Source organism: Dryas octopetala, chromosome 9, assembly GCF_963921425.1.
Source record: "Dryas octopetala chromosome 9, drDryOcto1.1, whole genome shotgun sequence".
Classification (NCBI taxonomy): Eukaryota; Viridiplantae; Streptophyta; class Magnoliopsida; order Rosales; family Rosaceae; genus Dryas; species Dryas octopetala.
Window position 1 is genome coordinate 18744228 of NC_141374.1, and position 23938 is coordinate 18768165.

At 35.6% G+C, this 23938-nt stretch overlaps 3 protein-coding genes across 5 annotated transcripts; all 3 read right to left on the bottom strand.

The window, feature by feature from the left end:
- Positions 1-236: 236 nt before the first annotated feature.
- LOC147275288 (loganic acid O-methyltransferase-like) lies at positions 237-1518 on the bottom strand. Its single transcript, XM_086228115.1, has 3 exons — positions 1422-1518; positions 668-1321; positions 237-556 (listed from the first exon to the last, which is right to left on the bottom strand). Exons 1-3 carry the CDS (start codon positions 1515-1517, stop codon positions 239-241), a joined length of 1068 nt encoding a protein of 355 aa, XP_086084241.1. The 5' UTR covers position 1518; the 3' UTR covers positions 237-238.
- Positions 1519-4643: 3125 nt separating this feature from the next.
- Positions 4644-14265, bottom strand: LOC147275289 (Translation elongation factor EF1A/initiation factor IF2gamma family protein). Of its 3 annotated transcripts, none has more exons than XM_086257678.1 (19): positions 14109-14265; positions 13378-13419; positions 13184-13252; positions 12826-12882; positions 12565-12660; positions 11494-11605; positions 10716-10761; positions 10484-10555; positions 9901-9963; positions 9645-9799; positions 9504-9568; positions 8911-9061; positions 8019-8124; positions 7769-7904; positions 6997-7061; positions 6598-6762; positions 5844-5916; positions 5688-5760; positions 4644-5026 (listed from the first exon to the last, which is right to left on the bottom strand). In XM_086257678.1, exons 1-18 carry the CDS (start codon positions 14110-14112, stop codon positions 5714-5716), a joined length of 1524 nt encoding a protein of 507 aa, XP_086113804.1. In that variant the 5' UTR covers positions 14113-14265; the 3' UTR covers positions 4644-5026; positions 5688-5713. The 3 variants fall into 3 exon arrangements, with proteins under 3 accessions (XP_086113804.1, XP_086113803.1, XP_086113802.1); XM_086257677.1 differs by having other exon boundaries at positions 4644-5022; positions 13184-13255; XM_086257676.1 differs by having other exon boundaries at positions 13184-13255.
- A 2294-nt stretch (positions 14266-16559) lies between these two features.
- LOC147275290 (ABC transporter A family member 2-like) lies at positions 16560-23715 on the bottom strand. The gene is made up of 16 exons (XM_086256301.1): positions 23347-23715; positions 22907-23138; positions 22658-22827; positions 22313-22498; positions 22106-22201; positions 21825-22025; positions 21528-21687; positions 21226-21452; positions 20650-20767; positions 20476-20552; positions 20199-20288; positions 19893-20036; positions 19508-19816; positions 19349-19429; positions 18849-19025; positions 16560-18698 (listed from the first exon to the last, which is right to left on the bottom strand). The coding sequence occupies exons 1-16, from the start codon at positions 23713-23715 to the stop codon at positions 18423-18425; spliced, it is 2913 nt and encodes a 970-aa protein (XP_086112427.1). The 3' UTR covers positions 16560-18422.
- Positions 23716-23938: the final 223 nt, after the last annotated feature.

Genomic DNA, 23938 nt, shown 5'->3' on the forward strand with positions numbered 1-23938 from the left:
GAGGTACATCCTTCTTAACTTATATTCCAAATTAAGGTCCATCGAGGTTCAAGCTCGTAATATTGCCTAACTAAAAAATAATAAATAACAATTCTTTTATTGATAGACATATGAGAAAACAATTCGGGGAGCAGTACTTTTCTTTTTGTAGCTAGGGAGTAAAGTCTTCCGATATTGATATTGGGAAGAGAAATATCACTAGACGAATAACTAGTCGATACTTTTAATTAATGGACAATTATTTGCGCTTGAGAAGGACGAACATTCCAACAGCCATGCCATTACTAGCATTGATAGGAGCACGTCCTGCAATTTTCTTAGCGTAGCGCTCGAAAAGTGGTTGTATAATTTCATTCCCGAAGTGTTTGGTGAGAAAGTTCTCCAACCCTGCTCTACATTCGGGTACACTAGGCAGAGGCCTAGTCCTCAGAGGTTGGAGCTCCAATCTCAATATATCAAACCACCCATTCTCCTTTATAAGTGTCCCCAGCTCCTCCATGGATGGGCAGTACATGGGCAAGTTGAAACAGTCAAATTTTTCTTGGCTTATTAATCCCTGCATGTACAAATTCAACAACAAAAAGTAAGCATATATTAAAGATGTATGGTTACTTTGGCTTAAGAATATGTTAAGATGAAGCAAGCACATTAATTACTGATTAATTACCTGATGAACCATATCAGAAAGACAAGACTCCAAGGGTTCAAAAAGTGGGGCAAAAGAATGCTGTGGTGGGAGAGTCCCATCCGGACGCCCCGGATGCAAAAGCATGATCAAGCCGTGAGAAACAATCTCCTGCGCTCGAGCAGCAAGAAAACGTTGCATGTCCCTGGCATACTGAGCCCTATATGCCTCACCAACTTCTTTAGCTGAATATGCATACAAGATCCTACCCCTGTTGCATGCCGGAGAGTTGGAATCAACCAGCTCTCGCGGTATCTTGGAAAGCCACTGGAGAGCATACGCAGAGTGCACAATATCTAGAGATGCCTTGGGAAACAATCTTCCATGAAAAGATCCCGGAACCCCTGCCGCCAAATAATGCCTATCTCGGGGGAGTTTGCTGAACAGATGATTGAAATCATTTGAAACCACGTCGCTAAAATACACTTGGAATTCTGGGAGACCAGACTCAGACTGCAGCAACTCCTGTTTTTGTGCTACGGCTTCGATTACGTTGTTCACTGCAATGAATGTGTTGGGGCCAACAGAACAACCCAAATCAGCAATCCGGAATGTTGGTTTTGAAAGGTTTTCAATGCCAAGGTTCTCTACTATTGCTGCAACCATCACTTCTCTTGAACCATCGGCTCCGGATCTCTACAGTAAATTAATTCAAATATATTATTAACAGTTTAACACTACGTACAATTATATAACAAATACAATTTATGTACGTGCATAAATATTAAAAGTAGACCTGACGAGTAGAGTTTATAGAGTAGCTGCATTCACCATCCCCACCATTCATTGGGTACCCTAATTCAGACGATGTGCAGCTCGTTACCTCTCCCATCTTTACTCTCTCTCTCTCTCTCTCTCTCTCTCTCTCTCTCTCTCTCTCTCTCTCTCTCTCTCTCTCTCTCTTACAGATATGATGAGAAGAATGTGCATGCAGGTCATACGTATATATAGATAAATATATTGTCTGAAAATATTATAATGTGTGCTATTTACGTTTTTTTAAAAAAAGAGAATATAATGTTTGGTCAAGTCCAAAGCGATCAAGTCAAAAAAAAAAAAAAAAAAAGGATAGTCGTGCACAAAAAGTAGGCCGCTTTTATTTTTGTTCGTGATCGATTCACGTACAGATTAAATGAAAAAGTTGACTAGATCGATCGGATTGATTGTATACGTGTATTGTTTACGTACTTTTCAAGTTATTTGCCGTAAGCCAATCGACGAATATTTAAGTCAGCTAGCTTGGTTGTTTAATTTGGAATTAATATACAGCAATGTCATTTTATGTTTTGACAATGTGGGATATAATCGAATACTAAAACTAAATGACGTCAGGACAGCACTCACAGCACAGACTTTTCAATGCAATATACGATAATTAATAATAAATTAATTGTGTGATGACTGATGAGTAATATGATGAGATTGGTTCAAATCTCATTGAAGTGGACCCCAAGCATACTAAGAGATCCTATTATACATACGACTTTCCAACATGAATCAAAGGAAGGAACAAGTGTGTAATCAGTACTACTTTTCATACTTCATAGCTTTAGCATCAATGTCAAAAAGTTGTCAACTATGTGACATAAAAATAATTAAAAAAAATATATATATGTGTAATGTTTCTAGATTTTTAATTATTTTTATGCAACGTGACATGACGTAACCTGTTATCAGATCACGTGGCATTCAGTTATCATTGTGAGAGTGTCACGTAAGTGCCACAGCAGCATTTAAGAGATTTTTAGAGATTTTTTAATAATCATATTGACAGAAGTATCACATTGCAACAAATTGGAAATATGAAATATGACATTGCAAGATTTTAAACATGAAATACTGAATTGAAATTTGAAGCAAACTTGAGATACTAAATTGAAATTAACTCTAAATCAATTAATCATTAATTTTAACAATTACATATTCATATTCAAGAACTTAATATAACGAATCATTGAATTCTCATTTAATTCTTAATTTAATAATTACATATTCATATTAAAATCAAGCCTATTATATATTGGCTCTTAGAGCAATATATATATAATAGGATTATAGGAATGTCAGCTAGCTTGGTTGTTTAATATGGAATTACTATACAGCAATGTCATTTTCTGTTTTGACAATGTGGGATATAAATCATACAATCGAATACTAAAACTAAATGACGTCAGGACAGCACTCACAGCACAAAGACTTTTCAATGCAATATACGATAATTAATAATAAATTAATTGTGTGATGAGATTGGTTCAAATCTCATTGAAGTGGACCCCCAAGCATACTAAGAGATCCTATTATACATATACTTTCCAACATGAATCAAAGGAAGGAACGAGTGTGCAATTAGTACTACTTTTCATACTTCATAGCTTTAGCATCAATGTCAACTATGTGATATTTGAAGGGGAATAGGACAGTTAGAAGAATCTCAATACTGAGGCGTCAATATTTCTGATCATATATCATTCTCTAAATTTTTTGACTTAAGATCTTAGAAAGATAATTGAACATTATATTTGGATTTGGATGAACTATGAAGAGCTTAGATCTTTTCTTCGATTGCAGAAAAGTTTTGATATTGAACCAAACAGTTTATTGTGAGCATTACTTTTCTTCGGCTGCCAGCACTATGCATTGCTTGTTATTTTCTAATTAAAATAATACTGATATTTGATAAATAAATAAAAAAAGTAAAAAGTAAAAATATATTAAATCACTTTGGACTTATAAGCACCGTTAGATTAGCAGCAAGAGTGCGGTGCGCCTATGATTTATTAATAGATAAGCTAGCGTCTCATTCTCGCTCATTATATTTGCAAGTTGCAACACGTGAGAGTCAGTCCACAATTTTTATGCAAAAAAAAAAAAGTATATTTATTATGATTAATTTCAGTTTAGTACCTCAAGTTTATTTCAAATTTTAATTTAGTATCTCATGTTTAAAATCTTGCAATGTCATATCTTATTTTTTCAATTTGTTACAATGTCATACCTCCATCAGTATGATTGTTAAGAGATCTCTTCAATACTGATGTGGCACTTACGTGACACTCCCACAATGATGACTGGATGCCATGTGATCTGATATCAGGCCACGTCATGTCCCGTGACATAAAAATAATTAAAAATCTAAAGATTGAAAAAAAAAATTAATAATGACATGCCATATTTCTAGATTTTTAATTATTCTTATGTCACGTGATATGACGTGTCTTGTTATCAGATCACGTGACATTCAGTCATCATTGTGGGAGTGTCAGGTAAGTGTCATATCAGCATTTAAGAGATCTTTTAACAGTTATATTGACGAAAGTATCACATTGCAACAAATTAGAAAGATAAAGTATGACATTGTAAGATTTTAAACATAAAATACTGAATTGAAATTTAAAACAAACTTAAAATACTAAACTGAAATTAACCCTAAATCTATTAATTATTAATTTTAACAATTACATATTCATATTCATATTCCAGAACTTAATATAACGAATCAAGCCTATTATATATTGGCGCTTAAAGTTCACGATCATTGCTCATTTTTTTCTCTCACAAACCATCGGAAAGGTTATTCCGTCATACGCTTATGCACATCCAACACTCTTTCGGTGTCATCTCAACCCAGACAACACTAAATCTACACATTTATTTGTTTCATTGATGGGATTGATTGTTACTTTCTGTTTGTGAGCAAAAATGAAAAGAACCTGCTTGTTTTTATCTGAATAGAGCAATGTCATTTTTGTTTGGCCAAGTGGCAAGTGTGACCTGTTAGGGAAGTCTTCGCAGTATACTTTTACTATTATCAACATTAATTTGCCATAGCCAATTCTTATATATAATCTCCTCTGTCCTTGATACATAGCAGAAGATTATTTACAAGTATAACGGTATCACAAAAACATTTAGTTGCTCGCAACTGTACATTTATCTCCACACTAAGCAAGCCGAACTATCAATGAAAAGCACCACATTCATTCAAATCAGAAGAAAAGTTCCCGTTGATCTTAGGAGTCCGTAAAAAAAATCAACCAATTGTAACAAACATCAATGAAAAGGCTGATTAACGACCGTCAATCAGAATTTTTAATCAAGTATTGGCAATGGGTGAATCAAATCAGTACAGACATACTTTACACCCATAAAATGGAAAATGCCGAAATACCCTGCGAAAGCTCTGTCCAGAATACATGGGTACCAGCTACAGTACATGACTGCATAAATCTATGAACTATATGTAACGCGGTAACGGGATCATTACATTTGGAGTAGTAGGTTATGCTGTACTGATTTAAGAACACTTCATGCTACCACACAGTCCTACTGACCCAGCTCTGCCTGTCAGAAAATATCAGGTTACCATGATATCAGAATATCGAAAACACAGCAAATAAACATCTTTTTCCTAATGTCAAACACCCAACACTTAGTAAAAACCTCTTAAGAACCCTTTGAAGCCACGTGGTATTTGCATTATACCCATAACAAGTGACTGGGAGACACAGTGGAAGTGATTAGTAGCCCCCCTCAATTTCAGAGTAAATCAAGACTGTAAAAATATGTGGCTCTAAATCCTCATCAAACTATTTTAACTCAGGTGCTTAAATCCAAACATGAAAAACATGATAAATATATATATTTAAATTTTAATAACACTGGAATACTCAGCTGGGAAGAAAATAAAGACTGGTATGAATGCAAAACACCGAAATTCAACCATTTCAAACTTTCATTCTCTACTGGAATAACAAATTAGGAAGTTTGGATGGCATTACAATATATCCATAAAACTTTTAATTGAAATATTTTATCTTTACCATGTTCAGATAGTTACAGGATCAAATCTCTGGACCTCAAACCATTTAGGTAGTTAGATGCAAGAGCAAATGTAATAACATTTAAAAGGATACAAAATAAAACCTAAGCAGATACGAAAATTATGAAAAAGGATACAGAAAGACAAGAGTAACATGGAAAAATAACAATTAAAAGGCCATACCCTCAGACCAAAATTGTTTTAAGAACTTAATTTGACGGAAGCTTGGTTACTTTTCCCACAGCTATAGTTTTGCCTGCAAAATATAGAAATATATGTCACTGCAACATACCAAAAAACATCCTAGAAGGATCAACAAGGTAAGGGCAATTTAGTCACCTTCAGTACGAAGAGTAAATCTTCCAAGTTGTGGAAAATCAGAGAAATTTTCAAGGCATATTAAGTTACCCACCTGCAGGAACAGATTTGCACAAAGGTATCAAAAATAAGTCAGCATAACACAGATATACAAAATTATTTGCACTACAATATTATATTTAAAATTTACAAGCTCCCTCTCCCCCTTCCCCTCTGCCTCTCCCTTATCACCGTAACTCTAAAAAGTGGCAGGCTGTATTTCTGGGTCATGTCAGCTCCTCCTCCCTCTCCCTCTCTCTCTTTTCATTTCCTCTCAGGGTCAAAAAACCCAAGAATTATGAGTAACTTCATATTTGGGGAGGAAGAGAGATTAAAGGGTGCTCCAGGAGGATCACAAATTATGCAAAGGTGTAACAAGCCTAATGACAAGAACTATGAGAATCTTATATTTGGGGGAGAAAGAAAGGAAAAAGGGTGCTCCAGGAGGATAATAAATTATGCAAGGATGTAAAGACTAAAGACAACCAAAACAGACACCATGAACCTTGCTCCGAATGTGAAATTGTCTAATTTAAGGGAGATTTTATATGTGCAGGAGAACAGTAAAGAAAGACAGGCACCCATCAGCCAAAATGCCAGAAGCCAGAATAGACCGGTTGCAATTTGGGTACAATACAAAGAAGATATGACTATAAAAAATTATTGCATGTGTCACAATATTTAAAAGGATGTAAACTTATCTTTAAGATATATTTGCAACAATCATGATACAAACCTGAATCAGGCATTTAATAACAGCACCATTCTTCACATAAAGAGGTTTCTTCTTCTTAGCTTTCTTTGTCTTCGGATCAATTTCCTCTAGCAACTCAACAATCTCACATTCTTCAACAACAGAGTGAATATGCAGTACAGCTTTATAGCCAGCTGTAAAGATTGCCTAAACAGAAGCAAAGTATGCAGTACTTTAGACATTTACATATACAAGTTCACCAACCAATATCTTTTAAAAAATAAACGAAAATAAGATACCGGTCAACATATAGGAGGGAGAAATGGAAGCAGGGAGGGAGGGAGGGAGGGAGGGAGGGGGAGAGAGAGAGAGAGAGAGAGAGAGAGAGAGAGAGAGAGAGAGAGAGAGAGAGAGAGAGAGAGAGTTAATATTCGTTTATACATTGTCCAGCAACTCAAGTATCTGCAACTGGCCTTCAAACTCAGTAACAGAAGGAATTGGATTTGCTGCAATAAGAGAAGCAAAATTTAGATTAAAAGATAGCTTGTTAAATAACTAAAATAAATAAACCAAAGATGTAAGAGAACAGCATAAAGTGAGCAAAAACTTGACATATCAACAGTGATGTTTGCACAACCAAAACAGAGTAAGAAAGCAGGCTTCAAAAAGGGAGGGAGGGAGGTAGAGAGAGAGAGAGAGAGAGAGAGAGATTCAATCAGACTGATGATATTTTTAACAAGGACCCATCTAAAATTTTTACTTTTTGTTTTCTGTTTTTCATTTAACTAAAAATAAAAATAAAAGAGGGGAGAGAAAGATGAGAGAGTTGAAGGCAAGAAAAAAAAAACAGTACATAAAATTGATCCTAAGAAACATAAACTAAAAACAGTTTTAAATGGTTTTAATTTTTTTTTTTTATAGTCTTATCTATTCTACCTCCTATTATCCCTCACTTCTGTCATATATCGTGTCTCTCTCATCTCCATCTCTCTTATTTCTCTCAACTTCATAAAAAGACAAAAATAGAAAATAAAAGCCACTATAAATGGGCCATAAACTTTTATGTTGCAAATTTTAAAAGGTAAAAAGAATGTACTTGCAACAATAATGTATTATTGAATTCAAAGAATAAATACTAGAAAACTAATTTCTAATAATAACAAATCATTTAGATTGGACAAAAAAGTAATGAAATTCCAACAAGATAACTTACCAACACTTGACAAGACAAAACCTGACAATATATCCTCCTCCTCAATACCCGACAATCTAACACGTAGATTTTCACCAGGTCCCGCATATTTCACCCTATTTTCATCAATGAATACCGCAATAACCTTCACTTGAGCCTGCATAGCAATGTGTCAAATTCAGTCTTAGACTCTTAGTACAAAAGAACGTAAGAAGTAATCAAGTAAAAAATTAAAGAGATAAATATTATTTAATAAAGAACAGGACAGTACCTTATTTGGCATGATAAACAATGAATCCCCTTCATGCACCGAACCAGATTCCACTTTGCCCATAACAGTAGTTCCCATGTCCTTGAATTTGTCTATGATAGGCATCCTACATATGGGATTTGAAACATAAAAAAGAGTTAAAAAACAAACAGTAACAATCAATCAGCTTCTTTTGGCACTGTAAATTTACTCAAGCACCCAGGGAGCTATTGATCCCAGAACCTCACCCTCCACCCTCCGTATATTTTCAGAGAGATGCCCGTGACCCAAATTCCATTGCAAAACAATGCTTTGACATTGTAACGCAACCAGGAAAGATTATATGTCATCCCAAACACCAAAAACAGATTTAATGATATAATGCCTCTATCACAGTACACATAGAAATTAATGTTACAATTTTTATAAGCAACAATCATCTGCAAATGCCTCATCAAAATAAAAGACACTTGATGGAGTAAGTAGTAACAAATTTGTAAGTAGATCAATCAGACTGAATCAAATAAAGTACATAGACACTCACAGATGTTTGCTTCAGGTATTCAAAGGTGATAAGGTGGATTCAGAAAATTTGTGAAATGCTTGACTCTACAAAAAATGTTTTAGCCGAGACTTCTTATTTGCACTACTTGAAGAGTATGAAAGTAGTAGATTAAACCAAGTCTTAATAAGCTATGATATAATACAAACACTTCTCATTGGGCACTTTTTCTATGCCAACGAGAACCGCAAAAGAAATATAGGAAAAACATACATCACAAATGAAGTTCGTTAAGCCTGAATGAAGCAAAAAGTGATTCCAAGACAGCTGGAAATCCATTGTGAGGAGGGAAGCGATTACACAAACAATGAGGCGAGGGGGGGCAAAGATTATATAAAGACCACATTGTACCTGAATGGACCTTTAGGATCTCGTTGAGGAATTTCAATAGCATCAAGGGCTTCAAAAAGACAGGGACCTTTCCACCACGAACAAATGTTTTTATCCACTCTGGTTTTCATATTTGCACCAATCAGACCAGATATTGGTAGGAATTGCACATCTGTGAACTCAAAGTACAAATTAATGACATCTTAAGTTAATAGACCATGCTATCTTCAAAAACTACAATTATTATCAGTTTAGACTTGAAAAGCAATCAAAATGAAACTAAGAGATCCACTAATATAATGTTTAACTTATATCAATCATATCAATTATCAAACAACGAAAGCCATGCCTTTCTGTCCCCCTTTTCCCATCCCTCTATCAAACACAGGGTTAATCAAACTTTGAGGAAGGTAAAGTGACTTATAAGATAAAGGAGATACAATCCGCCACCCTCAAAATAACTATACAACTTTAATTAGAAATCCAACATAATTGACAAGTCAATGGTATCTACACAACCAAAAGAAAATCAGAAGATAAAACATCACTTCCCAAGTACCAAAACTACGAAAGGACGTATCTATAAAGTTTGTTAAGAGATAATCCTCGTATACCTTTTTTCACGTTGTATCCTGATGCCCTCAGGAATGGAACCATCTTCGACTCAATTTCATCATACCTGTTGAAATTAACAGCATAAGAAACCGCTATCATATAGGGGCACGGGCACACAGAAGAGAGAGACGGTAGAGCACCTTTCTTTTGACCAGTTCACGGTAGGATCATCCATTTTATTCACAACAACAAGCAGTTTGGACACACCCAATGTTTTTGCAAGCTGAACATGTTCACGGGTCTGTCCACCTCTCTCATATCCAGTTTCAAATTCTCCTTTCCGAGCAGAAATTACCTAAATAGAGAGAGAGAGAGAGAGAGAGAGCTTGTGAGTGATATCCAAAATTTACCAATGTAGTATTGATGCAATAACTAAACATCACAAGTTTAACTCACCAGTACTCCTATATCAGCTTGAGATGCGCCACTGATCATATTTGGAACGTAACTTTTGTGGCCCTGATCCAAGACATGCACTACTCAGAATCATCCCTCCATAAAACAAACCAAACCATATGATGATAACAAAAAACTATGAGAAAAAGAAAAAGAGACTAAAAACAAAAACACAGGGTGGACTCCTAGATACATTGTAATCAATCTTCTTTAATGCAATATTATATTCATCAAATATAGAAAAATGGACCATAACCCCTTGCGTGACTCAGATGCATACTCATTCCTCTATCTTCCTCTCCTTCATTTCTTTGATGATTGGAAGTACAACCTTATGGGCCCAAATGAAAAGCTATATATTAGACAAAGCTTCTAAAAACCAATCTTGTTTCTGGCCACTAAACCAATACACCTCATTCTATGGTACTCAACCATATTTAACCGTTAATACTTTGGTTTTACGCCAGCTTAGTATGGAGCCGGGTATTTGGCCTCTTTCATATATTTCAGGTTCTGTTGTGTGATATAAGTATTTCCAAAAAATGACAAGTAAAGCCCTGTTTTGAAAACGAAATTCACTCACTGGTGCATCCAGAATTGTAAATCTTGATGTCTCTGTTTCAAAATGTGCTCGTCCAACTTCAACTGTTTTACCCTGCAATAATATTTCCAATAACAAATAATTAAAGTCATAGCACACGGTTATTTTGACAAAGCTAACTGGCTATAAGCATTATCAGTTAGCATATCAATGATTTAACAAAAATGGCAATGGTATTGCAGCAGTATCTATAATCACATCATTCATAACATACCTTAACCCTCTCTTCTTCATTGGTATCCATAATATATGCCATATACCTAGCACGTATGACACAATCAACGAAGAGTAATCAGAAACAGAATTGCAAACTGCATATGTAATGATCCATGGATGAATAAGATTATATATATCAGATAATATATGCTAATATTATAAAAATATATATGTTAATATTCATAATAATATTTTTATAATATATGTTAATATTATAAAAATATTATTATGAATAAGATTATAAATATCAGATAATGATCCATGTACCTCAAATTATGCAATTCTGAACTATAAAAATATTGTAATGAGACAACATAGTATAAAAACAAAGAGAGGGGAAGTAGAGAGAACAATATGAGATGCCACAAAAGAAATGTACGAACATTGTGCCAACCTATCAAACCTCACAAGACATATGAGTTTGTTGACTAGTAATTGCATGTCAAAAAGTATTAGTCTTTCCTTTCAAAACTGAGGCTATTGGTGACATAGGGATAAGGCACTATTGCATTTTGTGCTGGCTTCTGTAATAGTCATGAAAGCTGAAGCCAGGCTCTTAAAACTATACTTCAACAGAAAACACCACCACCCTACTTCCTGTCGTAGTCTACTTAATACTCAATTCCACTTTTAAATTACACATTTTAAACTGTGACCCCCAATAAATTTCTATAATCCTTTTTCATGCAAGAAAATAGCAAGTCAGTTTTCCAGATGCATGTTCTGAAAAAAAAATATATATATATTCTAATAAAATTGCACTGGAATATACTCACCAGCTCTCCCTACTTTTTTCCTTTGCTTCTTTTTCATATTTTTGTATGGTACGATCATCAACCTGGCCACTAAGGAAAAGTATTTGGCCTCCAGTTGTGGACTTTCCAGCATCTGCAACCAAGAAAAAACACATTATTCATATACACCAACATATTAAATAGACAAAAGGTGCAGAAGCATCACATATAAGTTACTCCATAAGAAAACTAGCAAATGCATACACGGAAGTTTGAATTTCAACCCCTTCAGCCCTCTACAACACCAAATGAGACGAGGACATTGTAAGAGTCATGCAACCCAAATAAATTTTATTTGAAAAAAAATTTGAGCTGTCATATATTATACTTTATTGATCTATGGAGTAAGAAAGCCAGGTCATCCAAGAAATAAGTAAAGTATTAGTGAGAAGCTAAAACAAATTTCTGTTAAAAACTGCGAAGTGGGGGTTCAAGTGATTGGATAATTGTTAGTCTTGTGGCCTTCAGGTGTTCTCCGACCTTAAAATTTTGGGGAGTGCAGCTGGCAGCAACCATTAAATACTTGTAAAAGTGATGTAAATGAAATTCCAATGGCCACACTTACTGGAAGTGGGGGTTCAAGTGATTGGATAATTGTTGGTCTTGTGGCCTTCAGGCGTTCTCCGACCTTAAAATTTTGGGGAGTGCAGCTTGCAGCAACCATTAAATACTTGTAAAAGTGATGTAAATGAAATTCCAATGGCCACACTTACTGGATATTCATGATGATTTAGGGCTCTATTGGTTGGAAAGTTGCATAGTCAATTTTAGGATAGTTCCAAATCTCCCACCCCCCCCCCCCCCCAACCTCACTATTAAAAGACAAAAAAAAAATGAGAAGTGAGTATGTGTCTGTGAGAGAGAGAGAGAGAAGCTTTAACATAATCACACAGGTCAAATAGAGCACAAAACACCAACTTACATCAACAATGGGAACATTAATAGCTAGTGGCACGCAGATAGTTCTAAGATAAGCAACTAGAAGAATAATCCTAAAATCAAGATATATTAAAATAAGAAACCTCATGAAAAAAATAAAATAAAATTACTTACCGACGTGGCCAATAAAAACAACATTCAAGTGCCTCTTCTTATTCAATTCTATCTCATCATGTTCTTCTTCTGAAACCAGGATTTCCTTCCCCTTCACTGCATATTCAAGCCAAAAGATTAATATCAGGGAAGAACAATTACAACAAAATTTGACAAGGAAACTTCTGGGTAACAGACTAAGATTAACTATTAAAATAAAACAAAAACACACACAAAATAGTGATCACAAGAAATACAAAGTAACACATGCTTCCAAAGTACCTTTTTGATCATGTACCACTGGCTGAACAGAATGTGTATGAACCTCTTCCCTGGAATCTGAAATTGCCCCAATTTTAAAAGGAAAAAAAAAAAGGATTCAGTTTATATATATCATATTAAGTGAAGAACACCTGTGTGTATGTGTGCACGTGTCAGGCTGTTCCAAAAACAGAAAAAAAATAATTTATGGCAGGTTCAGAACATTTCTTGGTATGAAATGAAGAGAACACGAAGGAGGGAACATTTATGGTATAACAGGTTAATAAAGCACAACAACACTGTGCCCTCTCAACCACAAACATTTCCTTCACAAACAATAACATGATAAAATGAACTGAAATCCAACGAAACTACCAACCTTCCTCCACCTTATCAGAGTTCTCAACTTCCGGCTTTGCAGCTTCTGGATTAACAGTCCCATTATCTTCTGCTAAATTCAAACAAAGCATTGACTCAAAAATTAAAAAGTTACCACATAGAAATCACCCTTATCATCTATCTGAACCAAAATAATAGATTAATAAATAAATACAAATATCCTTCTAGAAATACCTTCTGAATCAAGCTGTAGTGATCGGATTTCCTCCTCAATATCTATCATTTACAGAAGTTCACATAAGTAAATAAAATAAATTCTCAAAATTCACCACAGCCTCACATAATAAAACCCCGTTTTAGTTAGTAACAAAAGGCATCAAAAGGTTTCAATAATAATTTATTAATTATTCATCATCCAAAGAAGAATAAGACCCACCAAGCAAGTTTGCCTAAAACCCCATTATATAGTTTAAGAGCCAAAGTACTACAATTATGCGCTAAACTTCATTCTAATCTCTTTTTCTCAAGTTCAGCAACAACAAAAATTCCAAGCCAATTCCACTATGATTTTATTTGTATATTTTAATGTTTTGATATTATCATTGGCCTACGGGAGCTAAAGCAATCCTAGAAACAAAATTAAATACTGCATAAATGGATAATAATTAACAAAATTTAATTGAAAAATTAAAATTCGCAAATGACCTGACGAAATAATATAAATAAACGCAAGGAAAATTGAGATCATAACTCATAAAATCATCGAATAATCGTCTTCAACCGTAGATCTACCGAAATTTCATCACAAACAAAAAAAAAAAAAAAAACTCCGACAATTGAAATTACAAAGGTAGAGACAAATATTAAAGAAACGATAAACGATGATTTTCGAAATAAGTAATTAGATTAAGAAATAAACAAAAAGCAAAAAAACGTATATGAGAGTGAGAAGCAGGGAGACGTACCCATGGCTAGGGCTCTCTGAGGTTCTGTACGGACCGCTAGGGTTTTTGGGAGTGGGATAGAGAAAGCAGAGCGAAATGGTACGAGAAATTAACACTCGTGGGTTTTGCTTTCACTATCTTTCTATTCCACCTGCCAGGCCTAGGTCTGGGCTTCGGTTCCGTCATCAATCAACCCGATTCGTTATGTATATATGTCGCGCACTTATACTGATTGTGTAATTACTAGGTTTTTTTTTTTTTTTTTGTAGTACGTAATTTATTAGGGTTTTTGGCTTCTTTAGTTTATAATTATTTATATTATTAAAATAATGTATGAATGTTATATAAAATAGTATAAAATTATGGTATAAAAATATAGTAAATGTACTATTATTATTATTAAAATTATCATTTTCACATTTTTTATAATATTCATCTTCTAAATTATTTCCAATATTTTCTTGGATGTTTGTCATGTTTGATATATATGAATTGGATTAGATTAAATTTCTATATTTAGTGAGTGATTTTATATTTCTCCAAATATTGATTTTACATTTCTCCAAAGGACAAATCAATGATTGTTTGAGTAGTGGTGAGTTGATAGCTTGTTACCATACAAGATGCTTGTTTTATTGGTTAGATGAGGGTCCAACAGTGCTTATGAAAATGTATCTTGAATAAATTTGTTGTGACTGGTGCTTATGATTAATGAAGTTGTCATCATTTTGATTGAAAAACAAAAGAAGAGTAAGAGATGAAATCTTAACGTGATGTAAGGATAAAGTGCTTTACTATCAAATCATACATCTTAATTGTATTGCAAGTGAAAAGAAGAACAAACCTTAATTGTCTTATGTGGGAGAGAAGGATTTCCATAATTTATTTATGTCTTTACTAATTCACATGTAAATATCTCTATAGTCTTTAACTCTTTATAATGAAAAGGCTCAGGCTAAATTCATCACCCTCAACTGCTGAGTTTATCACCTTATTTTAAAAATTTTAGTTTTACCTTTCGATAAATAACTATTGAATGATCATTCTACAAGTATATGTCAAACTTTAGTGGATTATTTGGTAGTTACTTGTCAAACATTAGTGGAAATTTCGGTAAATAACTACCGAATGATCATTTTACAAGTATTTACCAAATTTTGACGAATTATTCAGTACTTATCTACTTAACATTGATAAAGGCTTCGGTAGATAACTACCGAATGAGTGTTGGTGATTTCATCTTCAGTTTGCAAGAAAGGGTAAAATAGAAAGAAAAAAAAAAATTAGACAAAATATGTTAGAGTGGTGAACTCATTAGCTGAGGGTGGTGGATTTAGACCGGGTTTAATGAAAAGCCTCTCTACAATAGGACTTGTCTGCATTCTTGGGTTGGCCCAGTCCATCTCTGACTTCACCGAACTAAACCCAATCTTTGCTTGGCCCACGTATCTAGCCACACCTATCAGGCTATCACCAAGTAAGAACGGACCAGCCCATTCAGAAAGCTCATATTAAAAACAACAGCCCAAGACTGAAGAAAAATAAAATAAAGAAAAAAGAAAATGCTAGAGGCGAAAGAGACCAAAATATGAGGACAGACAGGTAAACATAATCACGACCGTACTATTTGAGATCTAGCCCTAGATTTCGAGGTTACGCTCCCGTGCCTTAACCATACCAAATTTATAGTCGACCCTCTTGCCATCTGGATCGATCGCCTATCGTCTACCGTCCATCAAATTAACGTTCTCACCTCTGTATGGTGACGTGGCAGAATCAGAATGGGTGAAAGAGCATCTTGTTAGGAAATAAGTTTAAAAAGTTCAAAACCCAATACGCACCCACTGCGCACGTTAACAGGAATGGAGCGCAAGCAGAGCGAAGAACACGCATCAGAGATAACGTGCGCACGTCGCAGCTGGTCCTACATGCCTGAGCTGTATTGTCACATCGACGTCGCTTTTGTCTAATCAAAATGGAAATCTTAATTCAACAACTACCACTCATTCACCTCCGAATTTTTGTCTTTTCCCTACATCGCTGCCACGTGTCGGTAGCACTCACCGAAACCTTTTTTTGTCTTTCTAAAAAGCAATTCAAAATGGCAATAATCAATGCATTGAACAACGGAATACTTGTGGGAATGGTTTGGGTAGTGGTGCCTTTTCAAGATTTTATTAATGGCATATTGGCATGTCATATGTAGTGCACTGTAGGTAGTCAAAATTAAGCAACGATAAATTGAGCAGATCGAGCAGTGAATACCGTGGGAAACAAGGCACGTGATAGCTAGCTTTAATCTCAGGGAATCTTAGGAGCCGGTTCCCGAGACTTTGTTGATAGCTATAGGTAGGTGCTGGAAAACTACAGGCTTTGCCTACCGACCCATCATTTCCCACCATTATTTGTTTGTTATCCAAAACCACTATAAAACTTGCCCATCTAATATCAACCTTAGCTAGGAATCAAAGGCCATCTTTGGCCAGTTGGTTTGAACTTTGAAGGGCATTAGAGGTAATTGGTTGGGGTATGTATACTGTGGAAGCTAGCTACATATCCCTTTATTTAGTTGAATGGGTAGGTTTAGACTTCAGGTACATGGGTTAATGCTCTCCATGGCTCTTTTATAGGGCTTGGTTGAACACCAAGGTCCTCATGGATCTTTGAGATCGGTCGATGCATGTGATATTCAGTTAAAAACAGCTGGGTTTTCAATTTAGACGACTTCTGGTTGATGTAGTACCAAGTGTTTCAACATTTTCTTCTTTCTCTTGCTTTTTTATTTTTCATTTTTTTAGGCTGTGGGTTATGATGGGATCTACAGCTCGATCAGTTTGCTATATATTAAACCGATAGCTGCAGATTTGCAGATAAAAGGCTGGATCTCGGTTTGCCTTTTAGCTGGGTGGGAAGGATCGGTTTGACTTTTGACAAAGTTTTGAGTAGTGAGTGGTATTAGGGTTTTATGGAGTGGAGCTCCTTGAAGTCCAAAAGAGGGTGTTGCTGGGTGGATCGAGCTGCTGAGCTATGGATCCCACAGCCCTATCACATCAAAAGAGGCTATCTGATAGGCTTGTGGCTTGCATATCGCAGGAGCTGCATTACCTGTGTTACATCTTTGTTTGGATTGAAGGGAGCTCTATACCTATATACTTAATATTCCCCTTGTTTCTTATTTATATGTTCTACTTTCATGCTTTTCTTGCTCTTTCAGAAAGTCCTTGCCTTGCTGCTGTACTAAGTCTACTGATGCGCTTTACATATGGTTTATATCTTCTAATTACTTAAAACTTTCAGATCTATTCCAAACATGTATTGTGACTAGGTCGACATATATATATATATATATCAGATCTATATTTTCTTAACTGTTTTTTGGGTTTTACTTTTTCGTAAGTGTAGCTGTTTTGGTGTTCACTGATATTTCAAACCACTGGAACATAATTAATTAATGTTTTGTACAGCCATCTTTGCTTTTGTGACATTGTGGAATATTTAGCTCAAAATTAACGCACATATCGATTAATTCAGATATATAAATCGTTTGTTAGGGTATGTATAGGAGTATAGCAATGTCATATAAATCTTGATTGTTTCATGTAGTTTTAGAAATGCTAGCTTTTGCTTTGAGTGCAGTCTTGCAGATCAGGTCATCTTTCTTTTATTGGGCAAGTCAAATCAGCATGCAATGGTTGGTCAACTCGCAAAAGAATCACAGAATTTTTTTTTCCCAGTAGTACTTATGTGTTCCCTAGTTTCGGTGGTCATACAGTCTAGTCTCTATTGACGATTCCATATTTCATTTTCATATGTCAATGCCATAGGTAAATGATATTGTACTCGCACAAATAGATGAATTGGAATCGAGAATTCGAGAGTGATATTGGTATGTGGTGCTTCATTAATTCGATATGTAGACTTGTTAGGTAGCTGAAATTTTAAAGTTTTGAATTAATTGCAAGTAATTCAACCCATCTTCCTAGAGGACACGACTTTTACTAAAAATGAAGTTTAAATTTTAATCATAATTTAAAATTTGTTCAAGTATGTGTAAGTATGATTAAATCGTAATTACTAAAAGCCAAAGCTACCCCGTATATGTGTGTGGAGATGATGTGTCTGCTTAATCCGACTCTCCTATGTGCAATTCATAAACTTGGCAGTTGGATTGGTCAACATGAGTAGAGTACGTAATGGACAAATGGTCGTCACAATCTTGTTATCAGAAATCGAAACTTTTGGGCATTACAGGAAAACTTGAAGGACCAACCAACATAGAAGTAGAGCGTTGGCTATATGCTTGCTTCCAATGGTGGTGCTAGTTAAACGGTGGTGCTATGAATGTGAATGAGGACTAGTATTACTGATTTGGTGGGGTTGAATCACAACTCCATGAACTGGTCGGGACCGACCTAAAGAATTTCTGCGTGAAGATGCCACGGAAGAAGGCATTAGTTCAACATTAGGAGGTATTGGGGTTTCAGGTGAGTGGCCAGATATGCAGAGTGCACCAGAATCATCTTGCTCCCAGAAAACTTCTACCATTATCCCTCTTGGATTCTCTGTACATTCTGTTCCTGGAATCCCTAAAAACCTAGCTCCTACTGGTATCTGCAAAATCATTGTTGATCAACGGTTAAGATTATTGAACTATAATACCAAGTGGCCCTCACAATCCTCAATAAAAACTCAAATCTATATATTTGTTGTCGTTGTATCTATCTTGTTATGGAAGAATATAAAGAGAGAAATTATGTTTACCTGAACTGAGGCTCCAGATGTTAAAGTGAGAGTAACCAACCTCCCCTCAGCTGTGGCAGTTTCTAGCTCTGCCTGCCTTGCAATATTCAAGAAAACTTCTTCAAGAGTTGTTAGTCCAAGTTGGATGTCAGCTATACCAAATTCACTTTCTCTATCTTGAAGCTCCGCAAAGAATTTCTGTATTGGGTTATAAATAAATCCAGAGGATTAATAACAGTAGAAAATTATCAACTTAGTACATGAGACTTCCTTTGTTAAGAACCTCTGGTTCATACTATTTTATTGACAGAGCTGTAACAGTCCAAAGCATTTCAAAAGACATGAGAGAAATACATAAGCATCTAATCTTTATTACACATGCACAATGTATAATGTATAATGACACCGTGAGCAGCATTATACAATTACATTTATGGAATAATTAGATGTATTGATTTAAACTGTTACATAAGAACAAGATTTAAGAGACATAATACAAAAGCAGAAAGTGAAATGATTACCGTCAAAATCCCCTCTCGATCATGAGGAATAACAAAAGTCAGAAATTCTTTGTTCTCTTCATTTGGTAAAACATCCAAATGCTGCCGAGACGTTTCCCTGGTTAGAAATTAACCTTTGCAAGTGTAAAAAAAATTTAAAATCAATCAAAATTAACTCACATATTTAAAGAACTGCTTCACAGCCTCATGCTGAGGTGTAGTAACTGCATCCCTACTAGGGGCACTTTGTCCATTATTCATGCTTCCACTGAAGCTCACATTAGCAATAAAACCAGTCCCGAACTGCGACTTCAGCCTGATTGAAGTTCCAATGCAACGAAGCCTGCCCTTTGCCATTATCCCTATTCGGTCACTTAAAATGTCAGCTTCTTCCATTGAGTGAGTGGTTAGGACAATTGCACGCCCTTTCTTTGCATCCTCTATGATGTCCCATACATGCCTTCTCGTTATTGGATCCATACCAGTTGTCTGCAGATCATAAATTAAATTAAATAAAGAGAGCAAGTAGAAGAACTACTAAAGGGAATAGTTCTAATTTACATACCGGTTCATCTAAGATAACTAACTTTGGATCACCAATAAGGGCTATCGCAACACTTAGGCGACGTTTCATTCCTCCACTATAACTCCCAGCTCTCATTTTGGCAGCCTCAGTGAGTCTCACCTCTGCCAATGACTTCTTAGCAACCTACATTTGAGGAGCATATATCTTATACTGAACCAAACAGTCATTCTTGTCTGAGCTCATGAGCATCGGAACAAAAATGAATGATTGGTTATACCAAGAATTCAGACATTTTGAAGCAAGAAAGCATCTGAAATACCCTATCTAAGTTAGTGTGGCACATACCGATTTTATTGAAGCTGGAGATAGGCCTTTAATACCAGCGAAGAGGTGGAGGTGTTCTTGCCCAGACAATGCATCCCAAAGAATATCAAACTACAAATAGAGACAATATACAGACAAGTTAAGTCTTTTTTATTTTATTTTTTTTGAGTAGTTGCAACACAGTAAACAATATGTAACTTATATATTCTTGAAAAATTCAGGTCAACCACATGTACACATGCTCATATATACATGTGTGTGTGTGTGTGTATATATATCGAAAGAGAGAGAAGGTTACCTGCGGACAAACTCCTATAATTTTTCGAATATTTGCCATGCCAATAGAGCTTCGGGCAGAATATCCATAAATCAATGCTGTTAACAAGGCAGTTTACAATTTTGTCATTTCCATATTGATATCATTCCAGCAATTTTTAGATAAATTAACTCAAAAAAAAAAAGATCCTATTACCGTCTCCTCCAGTCACTGGTGTTATGCCAGTTAAACAATTGATTGCCGTGGTTTTCCCAGCTCCATTGGGTCCAAGTAGACAAAATAACTGATCCTTTGCAAAGTTGACCCATAGCCCCTGAAAGTTATTCAAAATAAACCAATTATTACTATATTATTTCAATTTAAGAAAAAAAACCTGAAAGTCTGAAACATATACACTGCCTTTGCATTAGAATTTTTGACTAAAGCATTATAATGAAAACTGATAAAAAACAAGAAACAGCGTAAAACAACTTGATCATGAAATATCAAATAAATTAAGCTCACAGGGACATTCCTCTAAGCAGCTAAGTGATGGATGACTGCGCCCATCATTTATCACATTCTGCTAGAGGATTTTATAAGCTAGTGACCAACCTAAGTCTAGAATTCATAATACATAACTAGGTAAAAAACAAAGGAAGATGCATTGAATAAATAAGATAATTAAATTATCTCACAAGATTTCCTCCGGATGAACTACATAAAAGGAAAGGCAAGCCCCTTTAATCTCAATTTTTTTCTGAAAACTAAAAGTCAGAAAAGGTTCTTTACCTTGAGAGCATGGTAAGGTGAAGTCCTCTTGCAACTACAGCAACCAATTTTTCTGGTCCCAGGATATGTCTTGACAAGGCCACGTATCTGAACTGCAATGTTTGGATCAACTGTGCCTTCCCTCGTTTGTTGCTTTACAATGTTCTCCTCTTCAAGGACATCTTCATCATCTGGAGTAATATGCTCCTGTGGTGGAACTGAACCTATGCAACTACAAATACCGCCCTCTATGAAAAGAGAGCAAAAACGCAATAAGTCATAAGTACCAACCAACAAGTTAACTCAAATTCAGTCTTATGTACCTTCCACTCTGTTTCCACCTTTCCCTGTCCAGTACCCTGGATTTAAAAAGTAAAACACTGATTTTCTCACACCAGATACATTTGGGATGATATTATCGAAGTAGATAGCCAATATAAACCAGAGGAAGAATGTAGCCACCAGCCATACATAGATGTCATTCTATCAAAGTTCAAATGAGAATATTAATGATTTTTTTATGAGAAAATGAAAACATTAATAATAAAAGGTGTTGAAATAATCAGGACTTATAAACTATTTGTTAATGTTTAGAATTTGAGGTTCAATGTAACACATACAATTGTTATAACACAATCGTCATCATTTGGCGCACACTCTGCCCTTCTACTCCAGCTAATCCCAATAGCTTTATGAGAGGATGTTGCGTCAGAGAGTATCTGTAGAGCTTTGGCAAGAAGGTTAGGTGGGAATAATGACCAGATGTTTTGACCAGCACTGGAGAACCTTTTAGCATAGGGAAACCCGAATCCTGTAACAATCTGCAATGAAAAAATGGAATCTGTTATTACAATTGAACCTATAACCCTTAATCTATAAATCTTGAACTGGGGAATCTTGCCTGGGTTATAAAGCCAACAATAAATATGGTGAAACCGACTGTTGTGGATGAAGATGACTTGCTTATGAAGGCTGACAACATAAAGGCAAAACCAATCTGGCATCAAATGTTAGAGAGGTTATGATAATAAGAAGAGGCATGCCAAAGAAAAGAAATCAGCAAGACTAAGCATAAAGTTAATAAAGTAATAGCAAGAAACAGTCTTACCATATTGAGTTGGAAAAGAAAGAAGACAAGGTATAAGACTACAAAACTGTTCTTTAGGAAAAAATCAAACTGAAACATCATTCCGAAGAGAACTATGAAAAGAGATGAGAGAAATGTAATAATTCCCTCCCATGTGAGCCATGAGAACCAGTATGCAGTGTCATAAAGGCCCATCATTGTCATTGCCTGCAAGGTAAATCAAAGAAAACACTAAATAACTAATGAATTCTGCAAATGGGACAACAAAGCTAGCCATACTTCAACACATTTAACTCCAGGCCGAAAAGAAAAACCATTTAACTGCACATAACCATACATTAACTTAAAGATGCTTAAAGCAATTACCTGTCGAAGCTTTAGTTCTTTCTCCGTGATCAAAGATGTCATCTGAAACACAAAACCAAACATGGCAGTTGCAAGAAAAAAGGTTGGTCCCATAGAATCCAACGCAGAGAAAATCTCCACTGCAGGGTGTGCAAATTCCTTGAGTGCAACAACCCAGCTAAAATTTGCATCTGAACAAATCATTACATGAGTGCTAAGGTCAAGGTAGTAACAGGGCAAGTAAAACTTTTTTCAAAGAAAACATAATACCTCCAATTAGAGACCTAGCAATTTCACGCTCAGCAGCAATCTGAAGCGGAATTTGAAATTTGAATGTGGGATCTTCAACTTTCCCTCGTTTCACAACATAAGTAGAATTAGTCTGTATGCCATAACTGATTACAGTCGCATTTTTTTCCACAAAATGCAAAGCTCCTGGGCAATGCATAGGATTACTATACAGCCATTCATCTACTTCAGCTGGTGTTGTAAACGATTTGACCTGCACAAATGAATCAAACAAATTATATGCCTCAACAAAGTAAGAAAATCAACACTGCTGACGTGGCTTAGTAAATATACAGTTTTCAACCATTTTCACAAGTAAAACGAAACAGAGCAAAAAGAAAAACAAAACAACAGCAAGAACCTATTTTCCCTCCATTTTCTGGATAACCAAACACCACACAATAATCCAAGTGATTTCGTACCTTGGTCGACGGAATCGGCCTGCCAGGATTATTAGCCATGATAGCATCGACAATGCTCCGAATCCTAGTGCTTCCACTACCACTCCACACGAAATCAAAGCACGGCTTTTTAATTAAGTATTTGTCTTCGCATGGAGGGATCGGCAGCCAAACCAGAGGTTTAGGATCGGCGACGCTCTTGTTGGCCGTGGACGACGCGTTTTGAGCCTCGGTGGCCTTCTGGATAATGAAGATGAGGAAGATGAAGAAGAAGGAGGAGAAGAGCTGTAGAAAGGTGGCTCTTTTGTTCCGCCATGAAAGCAAGAGGTTCTTCTTGAACAACGCCTTGAATTGCTGGTATAGCAATGGAAAACCGCTCTGTAAGTTCATTGTCTTGAGGTTTTGTATGGATTTGAATTTTGGTTTTAGTGTTAGAGTGAGTGTGTGTGGAGGTTTTGTTACTTTATACTCACAGTGATGGCCGGTTTTGCGCGTCAAGTTTCGGGAGGGAGGAGCCGAGGAGGTGTTTGAAATTACTGTATTGGTTCTTGCTTCCGTTGGATTTTACGGATTTGCCACCGGGTTTAGCTTATTTCAGGCAACAACGGGATAT

Excerpts from the sequence above, each read along its gene's own strand:
- LOC147275288 (XM_086228115.1), bottom strand. The coding sequence starts at position 1,517 with ATGGGAGAGGTAACGAGCTGCACATCGTCTGAATTAGGGTACCCAATG. Across the intron at positions 1,322-1,421 it reads CTATAAACTCTACTCGTCAG|AGATCCGGAGCCGATGGTTC; the intron begins GTCTACTTTTAA and ends AATTTACTGTAG. Across the intron at positions 557-667 it reads TTTCTGATATGGTTCATCAG|GGATTAATAAGCCAAGAAAA; the intron begins GTAATTAATCAG and ends TTGTACATGCAG.
- LOC147275289 (XM_086257677.1), bottom strand. Across the intron at positions 9,800-9,900 it reads AAGCTGATATAGGAGTACTG|GTAATTTCTGCTCGGAAAGG; the intron begins GTGAGTTAAACT and ends CTCTCTATTTAG. Across the intron at positions 9,569-9,644 it reads GTGAACTGGTCAAAAGAAAG|GTATGATGAAATTGAGTCGA; the intron begins GTGCTCTACCGT and ends TAATTTCAACAG.
- LOC147275290 (XM_086256301.1), bottom strand. The coding sequence starts at position 23,715 with ATGAACTTACAGAGCGGTTTTCCATTGCTATACCAGCAATTCAAGGCG. Across the intron at positions 23,139-23,346 it reads GGCCGATTCCGTCGACCAAG|GTCAAATCGTTTACAACACC; the intron begins GTACGAAATCAC and ends TCATTTGTGCAG. Across the intron at positions 21,453-21,527 it reads AGGTGGAAACAGAGTGGAAG|AGGGCGGTATTTGTAGTTGC; the intron begins GTACATAAGACT and ends CTCTTTTCATAG.